Raw genomic sequence first — 27,138 nt, 5'->3', positions numbered from 1 at the left:
CAGAACTGTCACAACTGCTGCCTGTTAAAGAAATGATGACTACACATGTTTTCAGCAATCTCACACACACGCACATGCACATGAACAAACATGTACACTTTGCTTCAAACTGTTTTGCTTGTCGTCTCCTCTTTGTAACATCCATGTAAATAAGCGGTGTCTCAAAACTAAATAAATAGAGGTGCTGAGGAGAGGATAACCAGAGAGCGCAGTGGTGAATTGTACGAGACAGTTCCTCTCCTCTCTCCTCGCGAGACTTGAACTCGTGTCTTTGCTTCCTTTTTTGTCCTGTTTAATGAATGTCTGATTGGTGAACCTGACATTTACTTGGTCCTTCGAGCCAGATCTCAAGATACCTGAGGTTTCCAGGGGCTCAGTTGACGTCCAGGCAAAGACCGTGGCCATGGCACTTGAGACCCTTTCCGGGACTGGGCCTCGACTTTGCATCTGGAGGCTGAGGGTTGACGAGAAGCCGAAGGAAGTGAAGACATCTCTGGTGAGTAGGAAACTCATACACTCATGAGGAATGAGTGAAAGCACGTCTGGGTGACTGCGGCAGAACCAAACCTCGAGAATACTAGTCACTATCGAGTAGACTAATTAGTCTATAAAACTGAGAAAAGGGCAAGGTGTGTCCTGTACGTGAGCTCCGTGAAATGTGTGCATGTGTAAAAGTGTGAGTGGAGGTTCGCTACCTCATTTGAACAGGAAATTGAGTGACAACTGTTTGAGAATGCAGTGGTAAGAATTCTCCGCCACTTGTGGTAGAAGCTTGAGAAATACCTCAAACGGAACGTAATTGTCCCCCTATTCAGGGTGAAGTCAGGATAGTCAGCCTAGGTGAACCACTGACTCCACCAGGGGAAAATCAAATAGTAAAATAATTGATAAATAGCAAAATAGTTGAAACACAACATCTGAAAAAAAATAATAATAAAAACAAAACATCTAAATTTGTGGATAACACAATATGACTTTGCTGGCCAGCTCAACATACACACAAAAAATATATATAGTTAACCTGCAGGATAAAATTAGAGAAACACACACACAAAAACAAAACAACAACAACAACCAAACCTGGACTCAAGAGGATGTGAAAACGGCCAAAAAAGGGATCACATCTCATAAAGTTGATGTAACATAATTCGTCCAGGGAACGCAAGACTTGAGAAAATGTTACCACTTAAATGGTGTGGAAGTACAATAAGTTTGTATGACAGCAAAATACTTTCTCACAGCAGCAGGGAGTTCGAGGGTTAGTATCGCGCACCTCTGCTAGATTTGGAAAAAAAAGCAAATTGTTCTGCCATTGGAAGAGCCAAATAAAATAACAATGAACCATTTGAAGAATATAGAATTGGAATGACTGCATGTTTTAAAGCACACAGTGGCATTCCTGAAGATCACACTTCAGGGAGTGTGTATCAAGAGCAATTAAAAAATGCTCTCCATGCTAATTCAAATAATCCTACAAAACAATGGATTGAAAAACATTGGGTTGACAAACCGACTGGCAGCCTGTAACATTACATTAACCAAGCACTACATGCAGAAAGAGTGCTACAAAATAAGAAAAAGAAAGTTGACACGTTCCTGACAGAGGAAGGACAAATTTCTTGAGCTTTATGTGATACATTTAATAATTGTTGGCCGCAGACGAGGAAGAGAGCAGCCATCTCCCCATCAAAAATGTCACAACTAATGCTCCCAAAATGCAACTTTTTAATTTGCCCCGTACGTTTGTTGGGAAGAGATGGCTTGCTGAAACTAGGACTAGGCTTAGTTCCCTCTCTGACAGGAAAAATAGAAGTAAAAGGAAAAAAAGGAATTACTGGGAGGACAGTTAAATATCTTACAAAATAGGAATCCAGCGCTCTATTATTACACCTTAGATATTCCTGTCATGATCCTGCCACTCCAGCCTGGGCTGGGCGGGTGTCCGCGGTTGCGCTGATTGGAAGGTGCACACCTGCGCCTCATGCAGCCTGATTATGCTATGGATTTATATGACCGCGATGACAACTGGCCGGGGCCAGTTCGTATGATCTTCATGTCCCATTCGTGTGCTCCGGTATCCCTGATTGAACCTGTGTGTACCGACCTTCGTTCGTTCTCCGACCAACCTTGTAAGCCTGACTCCTTTGATACTTCTGCCTGCGTTGATTGTTCTCCCGTGTATCGACTCCTGCTGCACCGGACTGCCTGCTCGATCCCCTACCTCTGCATATAATAAACGTGTCTCTTCTTGAACTACCTTGCGTCTTCCGAGTTCCTGCATTTGGGTCCTACTCTCGTTTCTGATGGGACGTGATAGAACGAACTGGCCAATACAGGACCCAGCAGGAAAGACCCGGCGTCGCTGGGACCGACGCAAGGTCGACCGTCTGTCGGAGGACCAAGCCTGTCCAATCCTGGTAGGCTCCCTGACGTCCTACACTTCCGTGTCTTACGCTCCGCCAGCGAGGTATGAATACGTCCCGAACACGACCCGTCCGGCTCCTCATATTCTTCTGGACTCTGACTTTTTGGAGTATGAGGAGGACCGTGATTTGTATGACCGGCTGCCGGAGTACGACTCCGACGACTTTGATTTTGAATCTCTTTGCCCGGCTGGGCCCTGAGAGCCGCCAATTCCGCGCTCTGCCTCTCTATCTGCGCCCGCATTTCGCGACAGAACACCTCGTGGTTTGGCGGCTCCTCCTCCCTCTAGGCTAGTCAGGCTTACAAGGTTGGTCGGAGAATGGACGAAGGTCGGTACACACAGGTTCAATCAGGGATACCGGAGCACACGAATGGGACATGAAGATCATACGAACTGGCCCCGGCCAGTTGTCATCGCGGTCATATAAATCCATAGCATAATCAGGCTGCATGAGGCGCAGGTGTGCACCTTCCAATCAGTGCAACCGCGGACACCCGCCCAGCCCAGGCTGGAGCGGCAGGATCATGACAATTCCAAACAAACCTCCCACAAGAACAGGAGATTTCTTGCTGCAAACAGCTCAAGACATGATTGAACAACTACAAAATAACGTAGGAAGTGACTCATTGCATGTGACTATGTAGTATAAGATACTGTAAACTTATAACAGCCCACACCAGACAAAATCATGATTATCTGTACTCAGATGGTATATCAGTCATGGTGACAGGAACAAGACTGACTGACAAACTAAATGCACTACACAAGGAATGGACACCACCACACGTCATTACAACGGGAGTGGAAGAGTTTGGGACAATTTGTTTTGGTAGTACGAAATGTTCCAGATTGGACAGAAAAAGAACCAGACTTGAATTGGGATGACTGAACTGTATAGACAATATCTTATTGGACAGTCTTAAACAATCTGAGACCAGATGCTGCTGTACTCACGGTGGTATCACAATCTACACAGACAATACTGGAAAAATAAAGGAATAGTGACAACTACAGGGAACACAGTGACACATGCAGAGCTACTGCAAAATTTGCTCATAGCAGTTCAATTACCAAAAGAAATAGCCATATGTAAATGTCCAGTACACACATCAAATACAGACAAAGAATCATTAGGAAATGGATTTACAGATAAAACAGCAAAAGAAGCAGCAGCCAAAACCTTTATGGGATTAGCTAACCATGTAACAAATGAAGACATACTTTGAGATGATGTGTTAAACAAAATGCAACAACAAAGCTTGCCAGTAGAACTAAAAATGTGGAAAAAATAAGATACTACATTACAAAATGCGAATTATGTCAGCACAGATACAAAAAAAAATTCTACCAAAAACATTTTTTTAAGTGGGCGGCAATCTTGAGCCATGGGAAGTCTCAGGTCTCAACAGGGGGAATGGTAGCCCTGGTACAAAGGCATTACATGATCCATGGATTTAACTTGTATGCAAAAACTTTTTTGTAGGGCTTGTTTGATCTGTGTGCGACATAATCCACAAGGGAATGTTCATCCAAAACGTGTTCAATTTCCTCAAGCTACACATCCATTCATCCCTCCATCCATTTTCTTAGCCGCTTATCCTCACATGGGTTGCGGGGAGTGCTGGAGCCTATCCCAGCCGTTAACGGGCAGGAGGCAAGGTACACCCTGACCTGGTTGCCAGCCAATTGCAGGTCACATGGAGACAAACAGCCGCACTCACAATCACACATAAGGGCAATTTGGATTTAGTCTAACTATACATACATTACAAGCACGTAAGGGTCTCATTCTATTCAAAACACTGTTTGGGAGACCCTACAAATTACCAATAATTTCCACACAATGAGAGATAGGCGAATGATGAAGGAAAAAAAAATATTAACAAACCCAAAAAGCTTAAAAAATTGCAAAAAGGGGTACTTGAGTTCATTTGTTCATTGTAGGAAAGTTTTTGCTTTTGAAACCATTGTTAATACAAACAAAACTAATTTCTTTTTATTGGCCACTTGTAAGATAGCCGTTCTCATTCCCACTGCCAAGGTCGCTGTAGTCCGGTTACACATGGGAGTGAGACTGCTGTCATAATGGCAACTAAACAGTTAAATTTTACTGTTGGGTGTGGATGAAAATGCTACCAGTTATTTTCATTTTTCTGTTCGAGTGGTACCTGTGGAAACCACTCGAGATCCCACCCAAAAAAAAAATAGATAAAATAAAATAAAAACAAAACAAATTGGATAACTACATACAAAAAAACGTGTCCAAAAGATTGTGTTGTTTGCACAAATCCAGAGATAATACCAATGCTATCCATTGATAATGAATGCAAAAAAAAAAAAAAGTTGGGCGATTCTGTGTATCCATTAACTTCTCTTGAAAAACAAAAAAACTTTTCTAATGGCGTGTCACTAGGAAATTTCACATGCATCAATTTGATAGGACTAGAAACAAATTGGGAATTTTATCAGCATTGATGTGTGAAGCCATTTTTGTGCCATTGTCATGTTGGTGCGGCAGTAACTGTCTTTTTGATTTTTTTATGCCGGATGCCTTTCCTGACGCAACCCTTCTGCATTTATTCGGAGAGAGAGTTGGAGCCAATCCAGCTAACTTCGGGGAGCGGCAGACTACACCCCGAACTGGTCGCCAGACAGTCACAGTGCAGATGTCGACACCATCACTGAGCGGGAATCGATCCCAAACTGCCTTCACTCGAAATGTCGCTCTGAGGGAAACCTGAACTACAACGTGGCCCACAAGAGAAATGAGTTTGACATCCCTGCACTACACCATCAGGAAAAAAAATGTAACAAGTTTGCTTTAATAACCTTATTACTGCCATTTGTCTATTCATCCTATGTCTGTTTATGAATTAACATCTACTGTACATGCAGTATTACCCAAACACTGGCGTAGACTGAGCGAGAGCTGAATGACATGGACAAAATAGCAGAAAGAAACACGTGGATACACCTTACACACTGTAAAAGGTCATCTCAGATGAGTCACCCAAGGGGAAAGGTGAGGAAAGTCCAGCATACGATCGGTGCAGATTTATAGTATCTGAAAATACCTGAAGGCTGGTGAAGATTTAAAAGACACTTCACTCATTTAGGGGTGACTTGGTCGACATGACTTCAAAATGGCTAAATAATATGATAGCATGTTGGGCTGCAACATTGACAGCCATAATGATATTTTTGTTCATATGCTACTTTTGGACACCTGTAAAGCTGACAAAAATACATAACAACAGAACCAATAATTATACTCAGTCAACTATGCCTACCACACATAAGATAAAGAAGCACAACCACATTTCAAATAACATTGGTAAACAACTATGCGGGATTCACCGAGGCATGAGAGGAGGACTCCATGTGTGCCTCCCAGTGAATCAGTTCAGCACTTTTTCAATTCCTTGGCAGAGTCTAATTGCTGGGGATTCCATCTTTGGGCTTATGCTAAATGAAACCCCCACTTCCTTCTCACCATTTGCCAATTTAATGCTACCTTAAACCCGAATGCCATGCAAAAGAGTACGTATAGTATGGAGGGAGTATTTTAACCGAAAAAGCCTGAGGAACATTTTTTCATTATTATGATTATCATTTTTACAAATGGGAAACAAAACTGGTTGTTATTAATGTAGAATGCAGGTAACAAGGTCAACTATATTTAGATCAAATGCATGGGCCCTGGGCCACTAATGCGTGTCATTCCACCAGATATCCCAACACAATGTACCCTGGAGGTAATGACTAAAAAAACTCCTAACACCACTTGTCAGGAATGGAAAAGTGTTTATCCAACAACTAAGGCAGTAAATGATAAACTGATATTTTCTACTAATGTTGCATTGGCTAATTTCTCCTGTGTTAGCTTTATAGGGACAGATTTTAAAGTGGGAAGTGTCAACAAAACATGGTGTCATGATATCCATCTGCAAACTGCCCCACTGCTCCCATGAAGCGATTTGTTGTGGTGGTGTGTTGGTCAAAAGTTGTATGACACACTGATAAATCCAACAGGAATGTGTACACTGGTATCCCTGCTCTTATCTGTGACTGTGTTTCCATCCAAAGCAGAGGATATACAATTGGCCGCATCCATCTTTGGACCTCCCCTTGGGTTCTCCCGAAGGCGAAGGTCCTCTTGGAAAGATGGAGATCTGACATACATTGATGCAAATGGAATCCCAACTGCATACCAGATGAGTATAAGTTGGTTAACGAGTTTGCTGCAGGATGGGAATCCATCTTGTTATGGATAACTGAATAAAAACATTGACAGAATCAACTACACACATTACAATGTACAGAAACTAGGTAACTATACGGAAGCAGGCTTTATTGCCATAAAAGAGCAACTAGCTGCAACCTCACTCATGGTTTTCCAGAACCGCATTGCGGTCGACATGCTCCTGGCCGAGAAGGATGGCGTCCGTGCAATATTCGGTGATCAGTGTTGTACGTTTATTCCAAATATCACAGCACCTGATGGGTCACTCACAAGGGCCATTCCAGGCCTCCGCACCCTGAACCACAAGATGAAGGAGCACTCTGGTATAAACACATCAGCCAGGTCTGAGTGGTGGGGAAAAAAAAAAAAAAAAGTTTGGCAAATCTAAAAATTTGGCGTTCTCTGTCCTCGGTTCTATCGCTGTTTGCAGCTATTCTTGCATTGTGTGGATGTTGTTGTATTCCCTGCATAAAGGCATCACTTAACCAACTTATAACCACTGCTATTGCCCCGACAAATTCAAAATTGGCAGAAATATATCCACTATTGGCACAACAGAGTAATGACAGTGTTATTGTTGACCACGATGATGATGTTATGACTTCTCTTCCAGACCTATTCTCTGATCCAGAAGATTACAAGTAATTAGTGCTATATTTTCCTCCAAGTGTAACCCGAAAGGGTGATCTCTTAGATTATTTCAGGATTTGAGCAAATGTTGGATACACAGGAGGATAATGTAGAAATAATTGTAAATAGCATTAAGTAACTGCTTCTGACTGCAATGAAGAAATGCTTTGCTCTGCTCTTTGAAAACGTGGTAGCAAATGTAGGATAAACAGTGGGGAAATGTAGGAATAATTGTGATCATAATTATCATACATTGCTTTCAATAAAGAAATGATTTGCTCTGCCCTAGATAACGTGGCAGCCTCCTAGCAGGAGATAGCAAGAACAAAAACATCTAATCATCAGAACTGTTAGAACTGCTGCCTGTTAAAGAAATGATGACCACACATGTATTCAGCAATCTTCCACAAATGCACACGCACATGAACAAATATGTACACCTTGTTTCAAACTATTTTGCTTGTCGTCTCCTTTTTGTAACATCCATGTAAATAAGGGGTGTCTCAAAACTAAATAAATAGAGGTGCTGAGGAGAGGATAATCAGAGAGTGCAGTGGTGAATTGTACGAGAAGGTTCCTCTCCTCTCAAGACTTAAACTGGTGTCTTTGCTTTCCTTTTTGTCCTGTTTAATGAATGTCTGATTGGTGAACCCTCCCATTAGATGCCAACGACTAAGGAATTGAATCCACTCTGTGCATTCCCACTGGAACTAATACCATACTGGCAGTCGGAGACACAGGCTGCCAATTGTGTCTTGCTGGGACTTCCTTCCTGCGTCAGCTTGATTTGAACCCCTCCCACCTCATCCCCACCTCAATGAAGATGAGGGCCACATAGAAATCGTGGGCGCCCTACACCTATGCATCACCGTCTTTACACAATCTATGCAGCCAAAAACAACACGTCAGATTGTATACATTTCCCAATCAACAGAGAAATTCTTCCTATCCATGGAGGCCTCCAGGGATCTAGGCATTATACCCCATTATACCCCACTCATTTCCCTCCATTGAGTCAGTAATAACAGAGTCTTCTACACTGCACAGTGACACAGACAATAGCCCTGATGAAGACTGTTGCAACTGTCCTCACCGCCAAACCCCACCCCCTTTCCCAACATCCTAACCCTTTCCACCCACTGATGAGAACAGAGGAAAAACATTCAACATTTGTTCATATAAAAATCTGCTCATGATGTCATGACCCTCCATGAGACTTATTGTAGACGCCAATGCCACACCTGTAGCACACCACATACAAATCCCAGTACCTGTCCACTGGCAAAAACAGGTGATCATGATTATCAGGATGTCCAGCTCAGTGTCTTAGAGCCTGTCCCAATCGGAACCCCAGCTTCATGGTGTCATCGAATGATCGTTAGCACAGAAAAAATCTGGTAAACCTCAGCAAACTGTCGACTTCCAAGCTTTGAATCGCCATGCAACAAGAAAGACACACCACACCCAATCCCCATTCCACCAAGCCTGCATGGTCCCACGGAACACAAGGAAAAGCACTTTTGATGCCTGGAATGGCTACCATAGCATCACACTCAACCCTAAGGACAGGCACCTGACAACCTTCGTCACACTCTGCGGCCGGTACAGGTATTGAGTATGCCCTCAGGCATACATAGCATCTGGAGACGTATACACCGGGTGATTTGATGAAATAGTTCGTGTCATTGACAACAAAACCAAAGTCATTGAGGGCACATTAATGTGGTCTCCCCTCATTGAGGACATCCAAGCGGCAAATTGGTTGGACAAATTTGGCTGAAATGGTATCATCCTCAACCCATCAAAATTCTTATTTGCCAAAGAAACTGTCAATTTTGCAGGCTTTGAAATCACCCCCACAACTGTTCGTCCATGCCCATAGGTTCTGAAGGCAATCAAGGGATTCCCCAAACCTTGCAATATCACTGAAGTGTGAAGCTGGTTTGGACTTGTAAACCAAGTAGCATTAACTTTTGCATCAGTAGAGAGAATGCAACCCTTTCGCACCCTGCTATAATACAACACGCCACTCAAATTGAATTTACATATGGATAACCTCTTTGAAGAAACCAAGACTATCTTAATCCAAAGGGGCGTGGAAATATTCGACACATCAAGCAAGCCACTCTGCTGCCGCCTAGGCTGGAAAGTCACACTGGTGGCCAGCCGCTTTACTTCATCGGCCGAATCAAGGTATGCCCCCATTGAAGGAGAGGCACTGGCTGTGGCGGATGCCCTTAAAAAAAATCATCATTTGGTTCTGGGCTGCCCCAATCTGATCATTGTGGTCGATCACAGACCCCTTCTGAAGGTGTTCGGTGACAAACTTGGATGCCATCCCCAACCCACGACTGAGGAACCTGAAAGAAAAATCTCTGAAGTACAGATTCCATATCGCTCACATTCCAGGGATCCGTCATGCTCCTGCAGATATTATCTCACGTTACCCAGTCGGGGCTCCCATTCACCTTCACCTGTCTGATGATGCAACACCAGTCTCGACTGACAACAACCTCCCGATCATGCCTCACAGCTTCCTCATGGCCATCAGAGCCCAACCAGAGAGCCCTGCACTGCACTCTAGTGAAGAGGACTCTCTAGGTGGGGTTAGCTCCATCACCTGGAACAATATTCGTGTGGCCACCAATAGTGATGACTCAATGGTCAAATTTATTGACCTAATTGTGGCAAAGGATAACCCGCCAACAGAACTCAGACCCTATTACCAAAACAGAGACAAACTGGCCATCTTTGATGTTGTGGCTCTGTACAACGACCACATAATCATAATCATCCCTCCCAGCCTACGTAGAAGAAAATAAGTATTTGAACACCCTGCTATATTGCAAGTTCTCCCACTAAGAAATCATGGAGGGGACTGAAATTTGCATCATAGGTGCATGTCCACTGTGCGAGAGAAAATCTAAAAAGAAAAAATTCAGATATCACAATGTATGATTCTTTAACGATTTATTTGTGTGATACAGCTGGAAATATGTATTTGAACACCTGAGAAAAACCAATGTTAATATTTGGTACAGTAGCCTTTGTTTGCAATTACAGAGGTCAAACGTTTCCTGTCGTTATTCACCAGGTTTGCACACAATGCAGGATGGATTTTGGCCCACTCCTCCACACAGATGTTCTCTTTCAGACAGGTTTCGGGGCTGTCACTGAGAAACACGGAGTTTCAACTCCCTCCAAAGATTTTCTATTGGGTTTAGTTCTGGAGACGGGCTAGGCCACGACCCATCTTCAATGCTCTGACTGAAGGAAAGAGGTTGTTCCAAAAAATAAGGATTTAAGGATCATTGAGACCCCACGAGGTGATATCTTGCATGGGGCTCCACTCCGATTGAGAATGCCCATCATGTTTTGCTTCTTCCATTTTCTAATGATTGCTCCAACAGTGGACCTTATTTCACCAAGCTGCTTGTAAATTTCTACGTAGCCGTTTCCAGCTGTGTGGAGTTGTATAATTTTGTCTCTGGTGTCTTTGGACAGCTCTTTGTTCTTGGCCATGTTACAAGTTTGAGTCTTCCTGATTCTATGGGGTGGACAGCTGTCTTTATGCAGCAAACGACCTCACACAGGTGCATCTGATTCAGGAAAATACGTGGAGTGGAGGTGAACTTTTAAACAGGTTTTAAACAGGATGATACAGAGGACTCATGGGAGCACGTTTTATGGTCAGATGAGACCAAAATTGAACTTTTGGTCATAATTCCACTAGTCGTGCTTGAAGGAAGACGAATGATGAGTTCCATTCCAAGAACACCATCCCTACTGCACATGGGACAGGACAACTGCACTGTATTAAGGAGAGGATGATCACAGCCATGTATTGTGAGATTTTGGGGAACAACTTTCCCTCAGCCAGAGCATTGAAGATGCGTCGTGGCTGGATTTTTCAACATGACAATGACCCGGGGCACACAGCCAGGAAAACCAACGAGTGGCTCCGGAAGAAGCATATCAAGGTTCTAGCATGGCCTAGACAGTCTCCAGACCTAACCCCAACAGAAAATCTTTGGAGGCAGCTGAAACTCCATGTTTCTCAGCGACGGCCCAGAAACCTGTCTGATCAAGAGAAGATCCGTGTGGAGGCCAAAATCCTTCCTGCAGTGTGTGCAAACCTGGTGAACAACTACAGGAAATATTTGACCTCTGTAATTGCAAACAAAGGCTTCTTCTTGTTTTCCTTTCAGCTTGTCCCGTTAGGGGTCACCACAGCGTGTCATCTTTTTTCATCTAAGTCTCTCTTCCATCTGCATCTTCTTCTCTAACACCCACTGACCTCCTGTCCTCCCTCACAACTTCCATCAACCTGTTCTTTGGTCTTCCTCTCGCTCTTTTGTCTGGCAGCTCTATCCTCAGGACCCTTCTATCAATATACTCACTCTTTCAGCTCTGAACATGTCCCAACCAAGTCTAAGTCTGCTCTCTCTAATTTTGTCTCCAAAACATCCAACTTTGGCTGTCCCTCAAATGAGCTCGTTTCTAATCCTATCCTCAGTGTTCACTCCAAGCAAGAACCTCAGCATCTTCATTTCTACTGCCTCCAGTTCTGTTTCCTGTTGTTTCTTCAGTGCCACCGTCTCAAATTCATACATCATGGCTGGCCTCACCACTGTTTTATAAACTTTGCCCTTCATCCTAGCGGAGACTCTTCTGTCGCATAGAACACCAGACATCTTCCGCCAACTGTTCCACCCTGCTTGGACCCGTTTCTTCACTTCCTTACCACACTCACCTTTGCTCTGGATTGTTGACCCGAAGTACTTAAAGTCGTCCACCCCTGCTATCTCTTCTCCCTGGACCTTCACTCTTCCTCCTCCTCCCCTCTCATTCACGCACAAATATTCTGTTTTACTACAGCTAATCTTCATTCCTCTCCTTTCCAGTGTGTACCTCCATCTTTCTAACTCTCGCTCCGCCTGTTCCCTGCTTTCACTGCAGATTGCAATATTATCTTCGAACATCATGGTCCAAGAGGAATCAAGTCTAACCTCATCTGTCAGCCTATCCGTAAACAGGAAGAGGCTCAGCGCGAACATCTGTGTGGAGGAGTGGGCCAAAATCCATCCTGCATTGTGTGCAAACCTGGTGAATAACTACAGGAAACGTTTGACCTCTGTAATTGCAAACAAAGGCTCCTGTACCAAATATTAACATTGTTTTTCTCGGGTGTTCAAATACTTATTTGCAGCTGTATCACACAGATAAATTGTTAAAAAAAAAAATCATACATTGTGATTTCTGGATTTTTTGTTTTAAATTATCTCTTTCACAGTGGACATGCACCTACGATGAAAATTTGAGACCCCTCCAATGATTTGTAAGTGGGAGAACTTGCAATTTAGCAATGTGTTCAAATACTTATTTTCTTCACTCTAACAATGTTCTCTGAGCACTCCACTCAGCCCATCAAGGTATCTCCCAAATGTGCTCTCGGCTGATGGGTCATTCTTCTGGCCAGGTATGATTTTGTCAGTCGTCTAGCTCCATCACAAACAGGTGCTCCTCCAACCCCACCAGTACAACCCCAATACCCCCTTCAATGTATCTATGCAGACTTTGTCCAATTTGCCGGATACCACTACTTGGTGATCGGCGACAGATACAGCAACCTGCCTATCGTGGAAAGAGCGCACGGGGAAACCAAAGGCCTCATATCCAGCCTCAGGTGCACATTCACAACATTTGGGATCAGTGAAGAGCTCTCATCTGACGGTGGTCCAGAGTTTACATCCACAGCCACAGTGGCCCTCCTGCGCGACTGGTGAGTTCATCACCGCCTCTCGTCTGTAGCATTCCCTCACAGCAACAGCAGGGCAGAAATTCGTGTGAAGACCAAGAGGATGATCATCAACATCACTAGTTGTGATTGGTAGCCTTGACCCGGATGCATTTCAACGCGCCATCCTCCAATACTGCAACACTGCAGACAGAGATACAGGGTTATCCCCAGTGATCTGCATCTTCGGACAAACAATCCGGGGCTTCATCCCAATCCACCCAAACAAGTACCTACCCCATAAGGTTGTGACAAGAGATTTTGAGCGATCTGCGACCTGAGCAACAAATGACTTTGTTATTCTACATAAATTAGAGCCTAGCCTTTCCTACATCCAGTTTGTTACAGCTACAACTTAATTTGGTCTCCTTGATATACACATGTTACATGATTGCCTTTCTATCAACCCCACCAAATGCAGACCAACTTAGTACTCAGCCTTTGAATTTTGCGTTTATCTTATGCTTATCAAACAGACACCATCCAAAGGCTTGGGGGGACATAGATGATATTTAAGTGGCCTATCTTATATGTTATGTATTTAGAGGTACCTAGGTCAAGCGTGATTCTGTATTGTTGAAGAAATACAGCCAATAATTCTGAGACAAAGACTTTCATCTCGTTATCTATTTCCTTTTCCAACATATCCGTTACAATCTCCACCAACCACAACTCCCTCTCTGTCTGGGATGCTCAGAACTACTTCATCTCGTTCCTTCCAGAATTTCTCTTTCAACTCTAGGTCACACCCTACCTGTGGGGCATAGCCGCTAAACTCATTATACACTACGCCCTCAATTTCAAGTTTCAGCCTCAACACTCGATCTGATAATCTTTTCACCTCCAAGACATTCTTAGCCAGCTCTTCTTTTAAAATAACCCCTGCTCCATTTTCTTCCCATCTACTCCATGGTAAAATAATTTAAACCCTAACACTAACACTAAGGGTGCCACATGCTGTGTCAGCCCTACTGCTACAGACCAATATGACCTTTTTGTCCCCAGCTAGACATCTATCATGCATGGCCATATTGTTATCTCAACCACACCTCACACTGGAAAGATGGACTGTTTTAAACCCGGCTACCCTTCTACCACTCCCTGACGAGGGAGAACAACATGACTGCCAAGAATTATCTGAACAAACTACTAAATGCAGACCAGATTTAAAAGACCAACCATTAGAAACAGGAGAAATCCTTTTTGTAGATGGATCATCAAAAAAGAATAATTTTGGAAAAACACAAACGGGATATGCTGAAGTAACAGAAACACATTTTAAAAGCTTAACCGTTGCCATCACACGATTCATTGCAAGCTGCAGAATTAGTGGCACTAACTGAGGCATGTAAATTAATGAAAGAAAAATGTGTTACAATCTACACAGACAGCCAATATGCTTTTGCTACATGTCACATATTTGCGCAATACTGGAAAAACAGAGGAATGGTGATATCTACAGGGAAACCAGTGACACATGCAGAGCTACTACAAAATTTGCTCATAGCAGTTCAATTACCAAAAGAAATAGGCATATGTAAATGTGCAGCACACACATCAAATACAGACAAAGTATCATTAGGAAATGCACTTGCAGATAAAACAGCAAAAGAAGTAGCAGCCAAAACCTTTATGGGATTAGCTGACCATGCAACAAATGAAGACATACTTTGAAATGATGTGTTAAACAAAATGCAACAAGAAAGCTTGCCAGCAGAACTAAAAATGTGGAAAAATAAAGGCGCCACATTACAAAATGGGATTTATGTCAGCACAGATACAAAACCCATTCTACCAAAAAATCTTTTTAAGTGGGCGGAAATATTGAGCCACGGGAAGTCTCATGTCTCAACAGGGGGAATGGTAGCCTTGGGACAAAGGCATTATACAACCTATGGATTTAACTTGTATGCAAAAATTTTTTGCAGGGCTTGTTTGACCTGTGCTCGACATAATCCACAAGGGAATGTGCGTCCAAAATGTGGTCAGTTTCCTCAGACTACATATCCATTTCAGAGAATACACATGGATTTCATTGAACTAAACAAAAGTGAGGGAAAACAATACTGTTTAGTCATCATTGATGCTTTTTCAAAATGGGTAGAAGTATTCCGGCTAAAAAACCTGATGCGCTAACAGTAGCAAAAGCATGACGTAAAGACATCATACCACGATATGGTATCCCAGAGACCATATATAGTGATAATGGAACACACTTTGTAAACAAAGTGCTCGACAAAATAGGACACATGTTCCACATTAACTTGAAACACCACTGTTCTTATCATCCACAAAGTGCAGGTTTGGTAGAAAGAATGAACGGCACAATTAAGAATAGACTGAAGAAATGCATGGAAGAAACACAGACCATGGACGCAATGTATAGATCTAGTCAAACTATACATCAACATAACAAGTATACAGGTCTCACTCCATTTGAAACACTGTTTGGGAGACCATACAAATTACCGATATTTTCCACACAATGGGAGATAGATGATGAGGCAAATTTAGCAGACTACATGAGAAAAACATTAGAAAAAAGAAGTGAACTTAAATTACCAGAATGTGATATTATTTCCCAACAGGATCAACAACTGGTGGTGCCAGGCGACTGGGTGCCGACACGCAGCATAAAGAAGAAGCACTGGCATGATCCAAAGTGGGAAGGCCCATTTCAAGTATTGCTGACGACACCAACAGCAGTGACAATAGCAGAAAGAAACAAGTGGATACATCTCACACACTGTAAAAAGGTCATCTCAGCTGAGTCACCCGAAGGGAAAGGTGAGCAAAGACCAGCATACGGTGGGTGCAGATTTATAGTATCTGAAAATACCTGAAGGCTAGTGAAGATTTAAAAGACACCTGACTCATTTAGGGGTGACTTGGTCGACATGACTTCAAGATGGCAAAGTGAAATCATAGCAAGTTGGGCTGCAACTGCGACATCAATTATGATATTTTTGTTCATATGGTACCTTTGGACACCTGCACAGCTGACAAAAACACATAACATAACCAATAATTATACTAAGTCAACTATGCCTACCACACATAAGCTAAAGAGGCGCAACCTCATTTCAAATAAAATTGATAAACAACTATGTGGCAGTCACCTAGGCATGAGGGCAGGACTCTATATGTGCCTCCCAATGAATCAGCTAAGCACTATTTTAATTCCCTGGCCAAGTCTAAATTAACACTCAAATAAAGGGACCCTGCAAGGAATAAGGTATAGATCAAATAAATGGTATCTGACAAATAATGTCCGAGACTCCAGGTAGAACACCCTGGTGGTGGACGAAGGTAACAGATGGACCCCCTCCTGGGGAACATCATCATACTCTCAACATCACAAACGCCTAATGACCTTGCTTAAGAAAGAAACAGGCCTTACAATACAAGTAAATTTAACTAAAGGTTCAGTTATTCCACCAGCCTTTAAGCCTTCTTCCACACCTTGCTGGGGATTCCATCTATGGGCTTATGTCAAAGGAAACCCACGTTACCTTCTCACCATTTGCCAATTTAACGCCACCCTGAACCCAAATGCCAGACAAAAGAGTCCGTATACTATGGAGGCGGTTGAAATATTTCAACAAAAAAAACAGGATGGACATTTTTTGGCAGTGACCGGTATTTCACAAGTACGAAATAATTGGTTGTTGTTAATGGAGAATGCAGCTAGCATGGTAAACTATAGTTGCATCACCTGCATGGGCCCCAGTCCACTACTACGTGTCATTCCAGCAGCAATCCCACCACAGTGCACCATGGAAGTAATGACAAAAATAACTCTTAACACCACTTGTCAGAAATGGAATAGTGTTTATCCAACAACTAAAGCAGTAAATGACATACCGATATTTTCTACTAATGTTGCATTAGCTAATTTCTCCAGTGTTAACTTTACAGGGACAGGTGTTAAAGTGGGAAGTCTCAACAAAACATGGTGTCATGTTATCCATCGGCAAAATGCCCCTCTGCTACCACACAGCAATGTGTGGTGGTGGTGCGGTGGCCAAAAGTTGTATGACACACTTATAAATGCATCAGGAACGTGTGCACTGGTATCACTGCTCCTACCTGTGACTGTGTTTCCATCCACGGCAGAGGATATACAATTGGCCGCATCCATCTTTGGACCTCAACTCGTTTTTTGCCGAAGGCGAAGGTCCTCTTGGAAAGATGGCGATCCGACATACATTGATGCAATCGGCATCCCACGAGGCGTACCAGATGAGTATAAGTTGGTTAACCAGATTGCTGCAGGATGGGAATCCATCTTGTTATGGATAAGCCCGAATAAAAATGTTGACAGAATCAACTACATACATTACGATGTACAGAAACTAGGTAACTATACAGAAGCAGGCTTTATTGCCATAAAAGAGCAACTAGCTGCAACCTCACTCATGGTTTTCCAGAACCGCATTGCGGTCGACATGCTCCTGGCCGAGAAGGATGGCGTCCGTGCAATATTCGGTGATCAGTGTTGTACGTTTATTCCAAATAACACAGGACCTGATGGGTCACTCACAAGGGCCGTTCAAGGCCTCCGCACCCTGAACCACAAGATGAAGGACCACTCTGGCGTGAGCACATCAGCCTGGTCTGAGTGGTGGGAAAAAATGTTTGGCAATTATAAAAAGTTGGTGTTCTCTGTCCTAGTTTCTATAGCTGTGTTTGAAGCTATTCTTACATTGTGTGGATGTTGTTGTATTCCCTGCATAAGGGCATTACTTAACCGACTTATAACCACTGCTATTGCCCCGACAAATTCAAAATTGGCAGAAATATATCCACTATTGGCACAACAGGTTAATGACAGTGATGTTGTTGACCACGATGATGATGTTATGACTTCCCTTACAGACCTGTTCTCTGATTCAGAAGATTACAAGTAATTAGTACTATATTTTCCTCCGAGTGTAACTATGTTTGTTTTCATAAATATGACTCTGTAGAATAAAGCCGAAAGGATGATCTATTAGATGATGTGAGGATTTCAGCACATGTAGGATAAAGAGGGGGATAATGTAAAATAATTGTAAATATAATTCAGTTACTGTTTCTGCCTGCAATGAAGAAATGCTTTGCTCTGCTCCAATTCAGTGAATGTTTCTGCCTGCAATGAAGAAATCCTTTGCTCTGCTCCAATTCAGTGAATGTTTCTGCCTGCAATGAAGAAATGCTTTGCTCTGCTCCAATTCAGTGACTCTTTCTGCCTGCAATGAAGAAATGCTTTGCTCTCCTTCAATTCAGTGACTGTTTCTGCCTGCAATGAAGAAATGCTTTGCTCTGCTCCAGTTCAGTGACTGTTTCTGTCTGCAATGAAGAAATGCTTTGCTCTGCTCCAATTCAGTGACTGTTTCTGCCTGCAATGAAGAAATGCTTTGCTCTGCTCCAATTCAGTTACTGTTTCTGTCTGCAATGAAGAAATGCTTTGCTCTGCTACAATTCAGTTACTGTCTCTGCCTGCAATGAAGAATGCTTTGCTCTGCTCTAGAAAACGTAGTGGCAAATGTAGGATAAACAGGGGGGGAATGTAGGAATAATTGTGATCATAATTATCATACATTTGCTTCCAATAAAGAAATGCTTTGCTCTGTCCTAGATAACGTGGCAGCCTCCTTGCAGGAGATAGCAAGAACAAAAATATCTAATCATCAAAACTATTAGAACTGCTGCCTATTAAAGAAATGATGACCACACATGTATTCAGCAATCTTCCACACATGCACACGCACATGCACACGCACATGAACAAACATGTACACCTTGTTTCAAACTGTTTTGCTTGTCATCTCCTTATTGTAATATCCATGTAAATAAGGGGCGTCTCAAAACTAAATAAATAGAGGTGCTGAGGAGAGGATAATCAGAGTGCAGTGATGAATTGTACGAGACAGTTCCTCTCCTCTCTCCTCGTGAGACTTGAACTGGTGTCTTTGCTTCCTTTTTTGTCCTGTTTAATGAATGTCTGATTGGTGAACTTGACATTTACCCACCAATTAGACAAAAGGGTCTTGTTACTGTGAGGCAAACTTTTTTGTTTTTTAGTTTTTTCTTTGTTTTGTTCAAATTCATTGTGATTTAAAAAGCTGGAGTTTTACCTCAATGTTAAGATTGTAATGCAACTATTTCAAGGTTCTTCCCAATATAGTAAAGTGATTTATTTTAGTGTCTGGCATCAGCTCTTACATTGGTTTAAAGACAAAATTATATGCTAAAAAGTGCAACCCAGCAATTAACTTTTTAATTGCCTCAATGTTGGGATGGACAGTCTAAAGTCAAACAATTGACTTGATTGAAGTCTGCTGGGTATAGGCTAGGGTTTGGAATGGGAGGGAATTCTTCACACTGTGAAAGCCTCCTTTGCACAATAGAACCTTAATTCAAGTTTTGCACTGAAGTGATTTATTTTAAAATTATTAATGCTTCTGTTTGCGGGCTGCTGGTGGGCACAAGTGCATGCGGGTTCTTTGTTGGTTTTCACCACTTCTTCATAGGCTGACTCCACTTTGTTATTTTGGCTTGTCAGACTGAAGACATCAAAACAGTGAACAAATTATTATTTTTTGAACGATTTCAGGAAAACTGGAATGTTAGTTCCAATTGGTTCTCGATTCCTGATGCCCAAATAAAGTCACATGTTCATATCTTGTCTGCTCATTTTATTTCCTCCAGCTGTTCTCGTCAGCCACAACCTATCAACTCCCTTTGGCCACTCACATTTTGATCAGGCTTAGGTGACACTACTTACGGATTCTTACAGATTTTGAATCTTGCCCGAGACCTCCGCATGATGGCCAACAGAAGCGCCCAAGTGAAGGGCAAGTTTTGTTGTCCCATTTTTCCATCGCTATTTCAAAGCCACACAATTTTTTACCCATTTCCACTCCACACTCCACCCCATCTGGTTAAGTCCTGCCAAAACTGCCCCATATGACCTCAATCTTGTGCCAAATTCTTCATCACATCTTGTACCACCCTTGTTTCCTTTTTCACATTCCTACTTCCTCCACACGAGGCACACTTTTGTTAACTTGGTTGTGATTTACTTTGTTTAATGCTTTTGTCTTTTCCGTGTCATTTGTTTGTCTTGTCTGCTCATCAGAATCAGCTTTATTGGCAAAGTGTGTAAAAACACGAGGAATTTTTCTCCAGTTGTCAGTGCTGCCCTGGTATGACATTAGGAACAAAGAACAACAAAACAACGAGAACAACGAACAAAAGATATTAGTGTTTATAGGAAGTCACAGATGTGCAAGATGTAAAATCTTCATTTAGAACAGGTAAGAGATAAGTGTGTCAACATGCCACATTGGGTTAAGCTTGTACAGACTGCCTTTATCCATTCATGGTTGCCGTTATAGAGCAGTGCAATAACAATTGTGCAAAGGGAGCAGTTTAAATCATGCAATAGTCTACAAAATATATTACTAATACTATTACTGATTGGACCAGCACGATGTGATTGTGTGTCCCAACAATGAGACAAGTCAGAAAATAGTAGGTTCCCTGATCAAGAAATTAATGACTTAATTTCCAGAGGGGGAAAACTGTTAGAATGCGTGCTACTTTTGACTTGTGAAGAGGTGGTGGCCAGGATGTGGAAGGTCTGAAATGATCCTGCCTGCTATGGACCAAGTTCGCTTTGCGCGCAAGTCCTCAATAGTGGGTAGAGTGGTGCCGACAATCCATTCAGCGGTTTTGATTGTCCGTTGCAGTCTGAGTTTGTCCTTTTTTTTTTGGCAACTCCGAACACAGTACTGATTGGATAACCGCTGTGTAGAACTGTCTCAGCAGCTCTTGTGACAGGCTGTGCTTCCTCAGAAGCCACAAGAACTACATCCTGAGCTGGGCTTTTATTTAAGGATGGAGTTGATGTTTGTCTCCTAATTCAGGTCCTCTGAGACTGTAATTCCCAAGAACTTGAAGGTCTCGACAGTTGACACAAGACAGTTGGACAGCGTCAGGGGCTACTGAAGTCCACAGTCATTTCTACAGTCTTTAGAGTGTTCAAAGCCAGGTTGTGGTGACCACACCAACGCTCCAGTCTCGCTGCTTCCTGTCAATCCACAGACTCCTTGCCGTCTTTGATGAGGCAGATGACTGTGTTGTCACCTGCGAACTTCAGGATTTTGATGGTCAAATGCCATGAGGTGCAGTAATTTATGTAGCATGAGAAGAGCAGAAGACATGTCTTGTCTACACCAGTTCTCATCAGCCTGCTACCCTGTGTCAACTACTCAACTGCCGCCAGTCACTTGTCTTGTCCTGGTGGTCCTCATTATCTTGTCAATTTTTCTCTATGTAGTTTGTAGTTCCCTGATTGCAGTCCTTGTTGGTTCATTGTCCTTTATTTAGTCAGTTGCTGTAAGTCACATTTCTCTTGTCGTGAATGTACGTCTAGTAGTTTTTTTGTCACTTGGAACCTTTGGTTTTTTTTGTTTTGCTTTTTTCTTTGGAGGAGTGGACGTTGTTATTTTATTATTATTTTTCCTCCATTATTCCTTTTTGCCTCTCTTCATTTTAAAATTAAATATGAAATTGAGATTCTTGCAGTTCTGTTTTGCTTCTCTGCAGTTGGGTCATCCAACTTTTTGCCTTCAATTCCATGCAAAATCCCAACGACAATGACATGATCAGGCTTGTACTCTCGAAGGCTCACTGAAATTAGAAGGTCTAAAGTAGGGGTCAACAACATAACATTCACAGCCATTTCGATCCGGTTTCCACAGAAAAGACAAAACTGGGAGCCGCAAAAACATCTTGATATCTAATATGAAGATGTTAGCTTATATATTTTTTTGTGTCCATACACCCTCCAAAGAATAGATCTATATATAATTTTACACTTGTAGAATACTATGTTGCTTATGAAATCTATGCAGTCATCCATGTTTCAGAAAATTATATTTTATTCATTAAACGCAATTTTAACTCTTACTGAAAAATTGCAATGTTGAAGGTTTCATTCAAATGAATTAAAAAGCTGAACTTAAATTATTGATTACACATTAAGCCATCTTCCTTTAGGCTTAGGCATGGAGCGGAATTTAAAAATATTTGAAGATCTGTAATTATGTGAACCACTTTGAGAACACAGGGGGGCAGAGAAAGGTAGACAAGGGGAAGAGCCAGGGCAACCCAGCAGCTTGTTGTGGTTGGAGTGTTAATTAAAAAAAAAAAAAACGAACAAACCCAGCAGTGACTGCTGTTTCTCATTGCCCGTTGCCGAGGGTATTGCAATACAACAGCAAAAAGAGCACTTTTTCACGGAACAAAGAAAATTGTGAAAGTAAATATGTGACACCAGAATTTGAATCACATTTTTAATAGTTATATTTCAGTGTAACTTTTCAATGTTAACAATTCAACTGGCTACAATTCGCTGTCTGAAATTCAACCGGCTACAATTCACTGTCTGAAATTCGTTGTCAGAAATTTAACCGGCTACAATTCGGTTTCTGAAATTCGACTGGCTTCAATACACTGTCTAAAAATCACCCTCTGTGCCACCAGGCAGGGTTACTTCAGGTCAGAACTAAACAGCCAGCCAATCCATTTACGCTCTCTTAGTATGTGACGTCACGTGACTAAGAAAGCATAACTGCAATTGGCTAGGTGTTTGGTTCTGACCTGAAGTAACCCTGCCTGGTGGCACACATGGTGAATTTTATGCAGTGAATTGTAAACAGTTGAATTTCAGACAGCGAATTGTAGCCAGTTGAATTGCTAACATTGAAAAGTTACACTGAAATACCACTAGTGAACGTGATCACTTTTTATTTCAAATTCAAATCCTGTTTTCTGTTTCATTTCAAATTCAAATCCTGGTGGCACATATATACTTCCATAGAAAATAAATATTTGCAAAATGACTGCCCGAACATTTGCTTTAGCTGCTCCTGATTCTAAGCGCACAGTGTTTATAAATAAGGGCTGTAGTAAGTCACTTTCATCTTTACACAGGACCGTCTGGGAGGCGTGTTGGCGTCTCGGATAGTGTGACACATATTTTTAGCGATAATGTGTTTTGAGATCACAATAATCTTACCATTCACAACAACAATTAAGTAAACAAATAAAAACAAAAAAACCCACTTTGTTCAGATATTGTGTAATTTTGATGTCACTGGCCTTTGCGCGCATGTCAACTGTCAAATATGGCTGCTGGCATGTCAAATAAGCTGTCAAATGTCTCCGAAGAAGGCAAACTGTGATCATACCTGAAAAAAAAAAAAACGTTGTAGTTTTGATTTCCTACATTTCAGAAATAAGGTCAGTAGTTGGCTATTTATTATTATTATTAGTTTTTCTTTACAAAACATATTTACTCCATCATCAGCATATGATGCCGTAGTTTTCTTGTCAGTTCTCGTTAATTCAGGCTCTTACATGAATAGAGATCAGAATTCATGAAGGCTTGGTCCAAAAAACATGAAACCATGTCAAAAATTGGACATGGCAACACATGAAATTGTAACTTGACTTAATATGACTCAGTCACACTATGACATAGGATGATGCAGTTACGGTAGCTGACGCTTGTGAACACACATGCATATGAAGAGTTTGTTTTCAAAACGAAACATAGGCATTTTTTTCAGATTTACGAAACTCGCGCCAAAATTATCCAGCTCTGAATGGATAATTTTGGCGCAAGTTTCGTAAATCTGAAAAAAATTCCTATGTCTCGTTTTGAAAACAAACTCTTCATATACACACAACGATCAGACAACAAGTGGCATGAAAAACAAGGTTTAAACGCACAACATACTCAGGGTGCAAGGTTTAAATGGACAACATAGCAGCAGCGTGCATGAGGAAGTAGGATACTGCCACACCGCTGTGGCTGCTGTCTAACTATGGCGTCCACCATTTTAATTGGTTTGGCCCTCATGCTTTTTAATGTGCCCATTATGCTCATTTCTACATAGTTTGAGCTCTCGTTGTTTAGCAACCTGACGCATGTGTGGTTGTTGAGAACCATGCCCCTCACATATTACATAAAATGTTTGGATTGGCGGGAATTTTTAGGGTCAGTCGGGAAATCAGAACCACAAGTATTTTTATTACACCTTTCCGAAATTGCACAAAGTTTGAAGAGAGAAGTTAAAAGCTTTGACTTAATAAGAATACATGATACATATTTTTGAGACAGATAACACACTTCAACCGGACACTTATTTGTTTTCCCAAGGTACGCAGAGCCGCGACATAAGGGCGAAAGAGCCTCATGCGGCTCCGGAGCCGTGGTTTGCCGACCCCTGGTCAAAAGAGATGACATTGAGATACTCAATCAGAGCACAGGACCCTTTCAACTGTCGACAACAACCTACTATATATGTCAATGTACACAACAATGGCATAAAAGAAAACAAAGGATATTTATGTGAACATATTCCATCATATAAAGGAGTGGTTCTCAAACTTTTGATACAAAGCACCACTGGAAAGAAAACTGCCAATCATTAAAATATTGTAGTAGTTGGCACAAGTGTTGATCAAAAAATAAGGAAAACGTTTATTTGTAAAAACTGGGTTGAATACCATTGTGTGCCACTATAATGATGCACATTTTGAACATCACCATTGTTTGAATACATGAACATACAAAAGAAAAGATGAACTGTAAATGTATTGTAGAAAATGTATCAGGATTCTTTCACTTAACACAAGAAAGAACCACTGTATCACTGAGATAAATACTTTTTATCTCAGTCATTGCATTACTCAGTCTCAAATCGTCAGGTCTATAGTATCATATAATGCTGACTTCCACAGTGAATCCTTACCTGTAGAGTAGAAAATATGGCTTCAAAGCCACTGGCAGAGTTTTGGGGGTTTGACATTCTTTTTGGCCAAGCAAAAATTGGATCAGCCAGGTCTTGATAATTTAAAAACAATCACAAAAAAAAAAGGCAGGTAACAAAATGCACAAAAAAATCTGTGATTTCCAAAGCACAGAAAAAGAGTTGTAGAGGAAATAAAGCAAAAATTCCACTGTCACACAGAACTGTGAAACATCGCATTTGACTCCTTGGTTTTTGACATCGAGTGTTTGTGTGTGTGCGTGTGGGTGTCTGTGCGTGCGCGTGTGTGTGTGCGCGTGCGTGTGGGTGTGTGTGTCTGTGAAAGAAAGAGATCTTCACATCGTGTGTCTGCGTGTGTGTATGTGACAGAAAGAGGGAGCGAGTGAGAGGGAGAGAGAGACAGAGAGAGAGAGAGAAAGAGAGAGAGAGCGGTGCAGTCAGATAGACAGACCACCACCTCCAAACTTCACTGCATATAATTAGGGAGGCTACTTTTATTTATGAGCATTTAGAAGTAGTGGCATCCTGTGAGTGTGTTTATTTCTTTTGAATAAAGAAAAGAATATTTGGCACATGGTCATTTTGGTTGAATGTATACATCCTGTGTCAAGGTCCACACAGATGCTTTTGCAGATGTAACTCTATCCCTCCAGGATAAAGAGCTCTACAAAACATTTGTGCTTTGGTGTTGAGAGGTCTGCCACTAAAAAAAGGCTTTGACAAGACCAGCTGGGCAGCTGCAGAGGAAACTATATTCAGTGGTAGGATTCATTCACAGAAGATTAATGACCAAGAACTTATGTTTGGCACTGGTAACACGTGTGCATGTGTGTGTAAATATAGGTAGATAGATAGATAGATAGATAGATAGATAGATAGATAGATAGATAGATAGATAGATAGATAGATAGATAGATAGATAGATAGATAGATAGATAGATAGATAGATAGATAGATAGATAGATAGATAGATAGATAGATAGATAGATAGATAGATAGATAGATAGATAGATAGATAGAGATAGATAGATAGATAGATAGATAGATAGATAGATAGATAGATATCCAACTGTAGGAATAATTGTGAATATAATTATCATACATCTGCTTCCAATAAAGAAATGCTTTGATCTGTTTTAGGTAATGTGGCAGCCACTTAACAGGAGATAGGACAAGAACAAAAAGATCTAATCATCAAAACTGTTAGAACCAGGAGCACCTGTTGTCTCTTAAAGAAATGATGACCACACATGTACTCAGCAATCTTCCACACACATGCACACAGACACACACATGAACAAATAAGTACACTTGCCATGTTACACAACATGGCATGCACTTTGTGTATTGATGCACAGTCATGTTGGAAAAGGAAGGGCCCATTTTCAAACTGTTCACATAGAGGTGGAAATGCCTAAATATTAGCCCCTGTGCTCCAGTGAAAGGAACTTGGACTGCTTCAGTATACCAAGAGATTTTGGACAGCCAAACAATTGTAACATGTTGGACCCCTTCCTGTTCCACCATGTTTCTGTATTGGTTCACTAAAAAAGGTCAATAAAGACATAAATGAGAGAATTTGGTATGGATGAATCTGACTGGCCTGTACTGAGTCATGTGTTCCATCTGATAGAACAACTTTTGGTTGATTTCAAGTGAACAGTGATCCACGCCTTTTTAAACAAAATTAGTGTGTGACCTCACACATTTGTTCCTGGACGAAAAGGCACAAATTCCCATAAATTTACATTTAAATTTTCCTTAAAACTTTTCCACAAGTGTTGAAGCTGTTATACCTCCAAAAGGTAGAGTAACATGACTAACTAACTGCAGTTAAGTTAAGTAACTGAGTAATTAAGTAACTAGATCAATTTAGAAAAGGATATGCCTAAAATCACACAGTATGTGTGTTAAAGTCGGTGAGATTATATTTTTGCTATTACAGTGTTCCCTTGCTACAACACGGTTCACTTTATGCGGCCTCGCCATTACATGGATTTTGTCTGTGCGTAATTTTTTTTTTAGTGTAGCAGGCTTTTTATTCAGTTTTAGGAATGCACTTTGTGTTCTGTATCCTGACTGATTTGGTTGCTTCCTGTGTTCAAGCTGGTAGCAGCTTAAACAGTAGGCTCTGACCAGCCCGATCGTAATTCAATACATCCTGATGATTTTGGACCGAATGTTGTGAATACTCGATGTGGGACACTCCTGACGA

The 27,138-nt window shown here is 41.6% G+C and overlaps 1 protein-coding gene across 6 annotated transcripts in view; it reads right to left on the bottom strand.

The window, feature by feature from the left end:
• The window catches only part of LOC133502463 (cytosolic carboxypeptidase 4), a 213,804-nt gene extending 188,532 nt beyond the window's left edge, over window positions 1–25,272 (bottom strand). For 5 of the 6 annotated variants that reach the window (XM_061823276.1, XM_061823278.1, XM_061823274.1 and 2 more), the window contains exons 1-2: window positions 24,906–25,272; window positions 23,212–23,336 (exon numbers count right to left, since the gene is read on the bottom strand). In XM_061823276.1, the coding sequence (XP_061679260.1) occupies window positions 23,212–23,334 (123 nt within the window). In that variant the 5' untranslated portion in view covers window positions 23,335–23,336; window positions 24,906–25,272. The remainder of the gene's footprint in view (window positions 1–23,211; window positions 23,337–24,905) is intronic. The other variant, XM_061823277.1, reaches the window with a different exon arrangement.
• Between the last annotated feature and the right edge of the window lie 1,866 nt (window positions 25,273–27,138).

Source organism: Syngnathoides biaculeatus, chromosome 6, assembly GCF_019802595.1.
Source record: "Syngnathoides biaculeatus isolate LvHL_M chromosome 6, ASM1980259v1, whole genome shotgun sequence".
NCBI lineage: Eukaryota > Metazoa > Chordata > Actinopteri > Syngnathiformes > Syngnathidae > Syngnathoides > Syngnathoides biaculeatus.
This window is presented reverse-complemented; position numbering and strand designations above follow the sequence as displayed.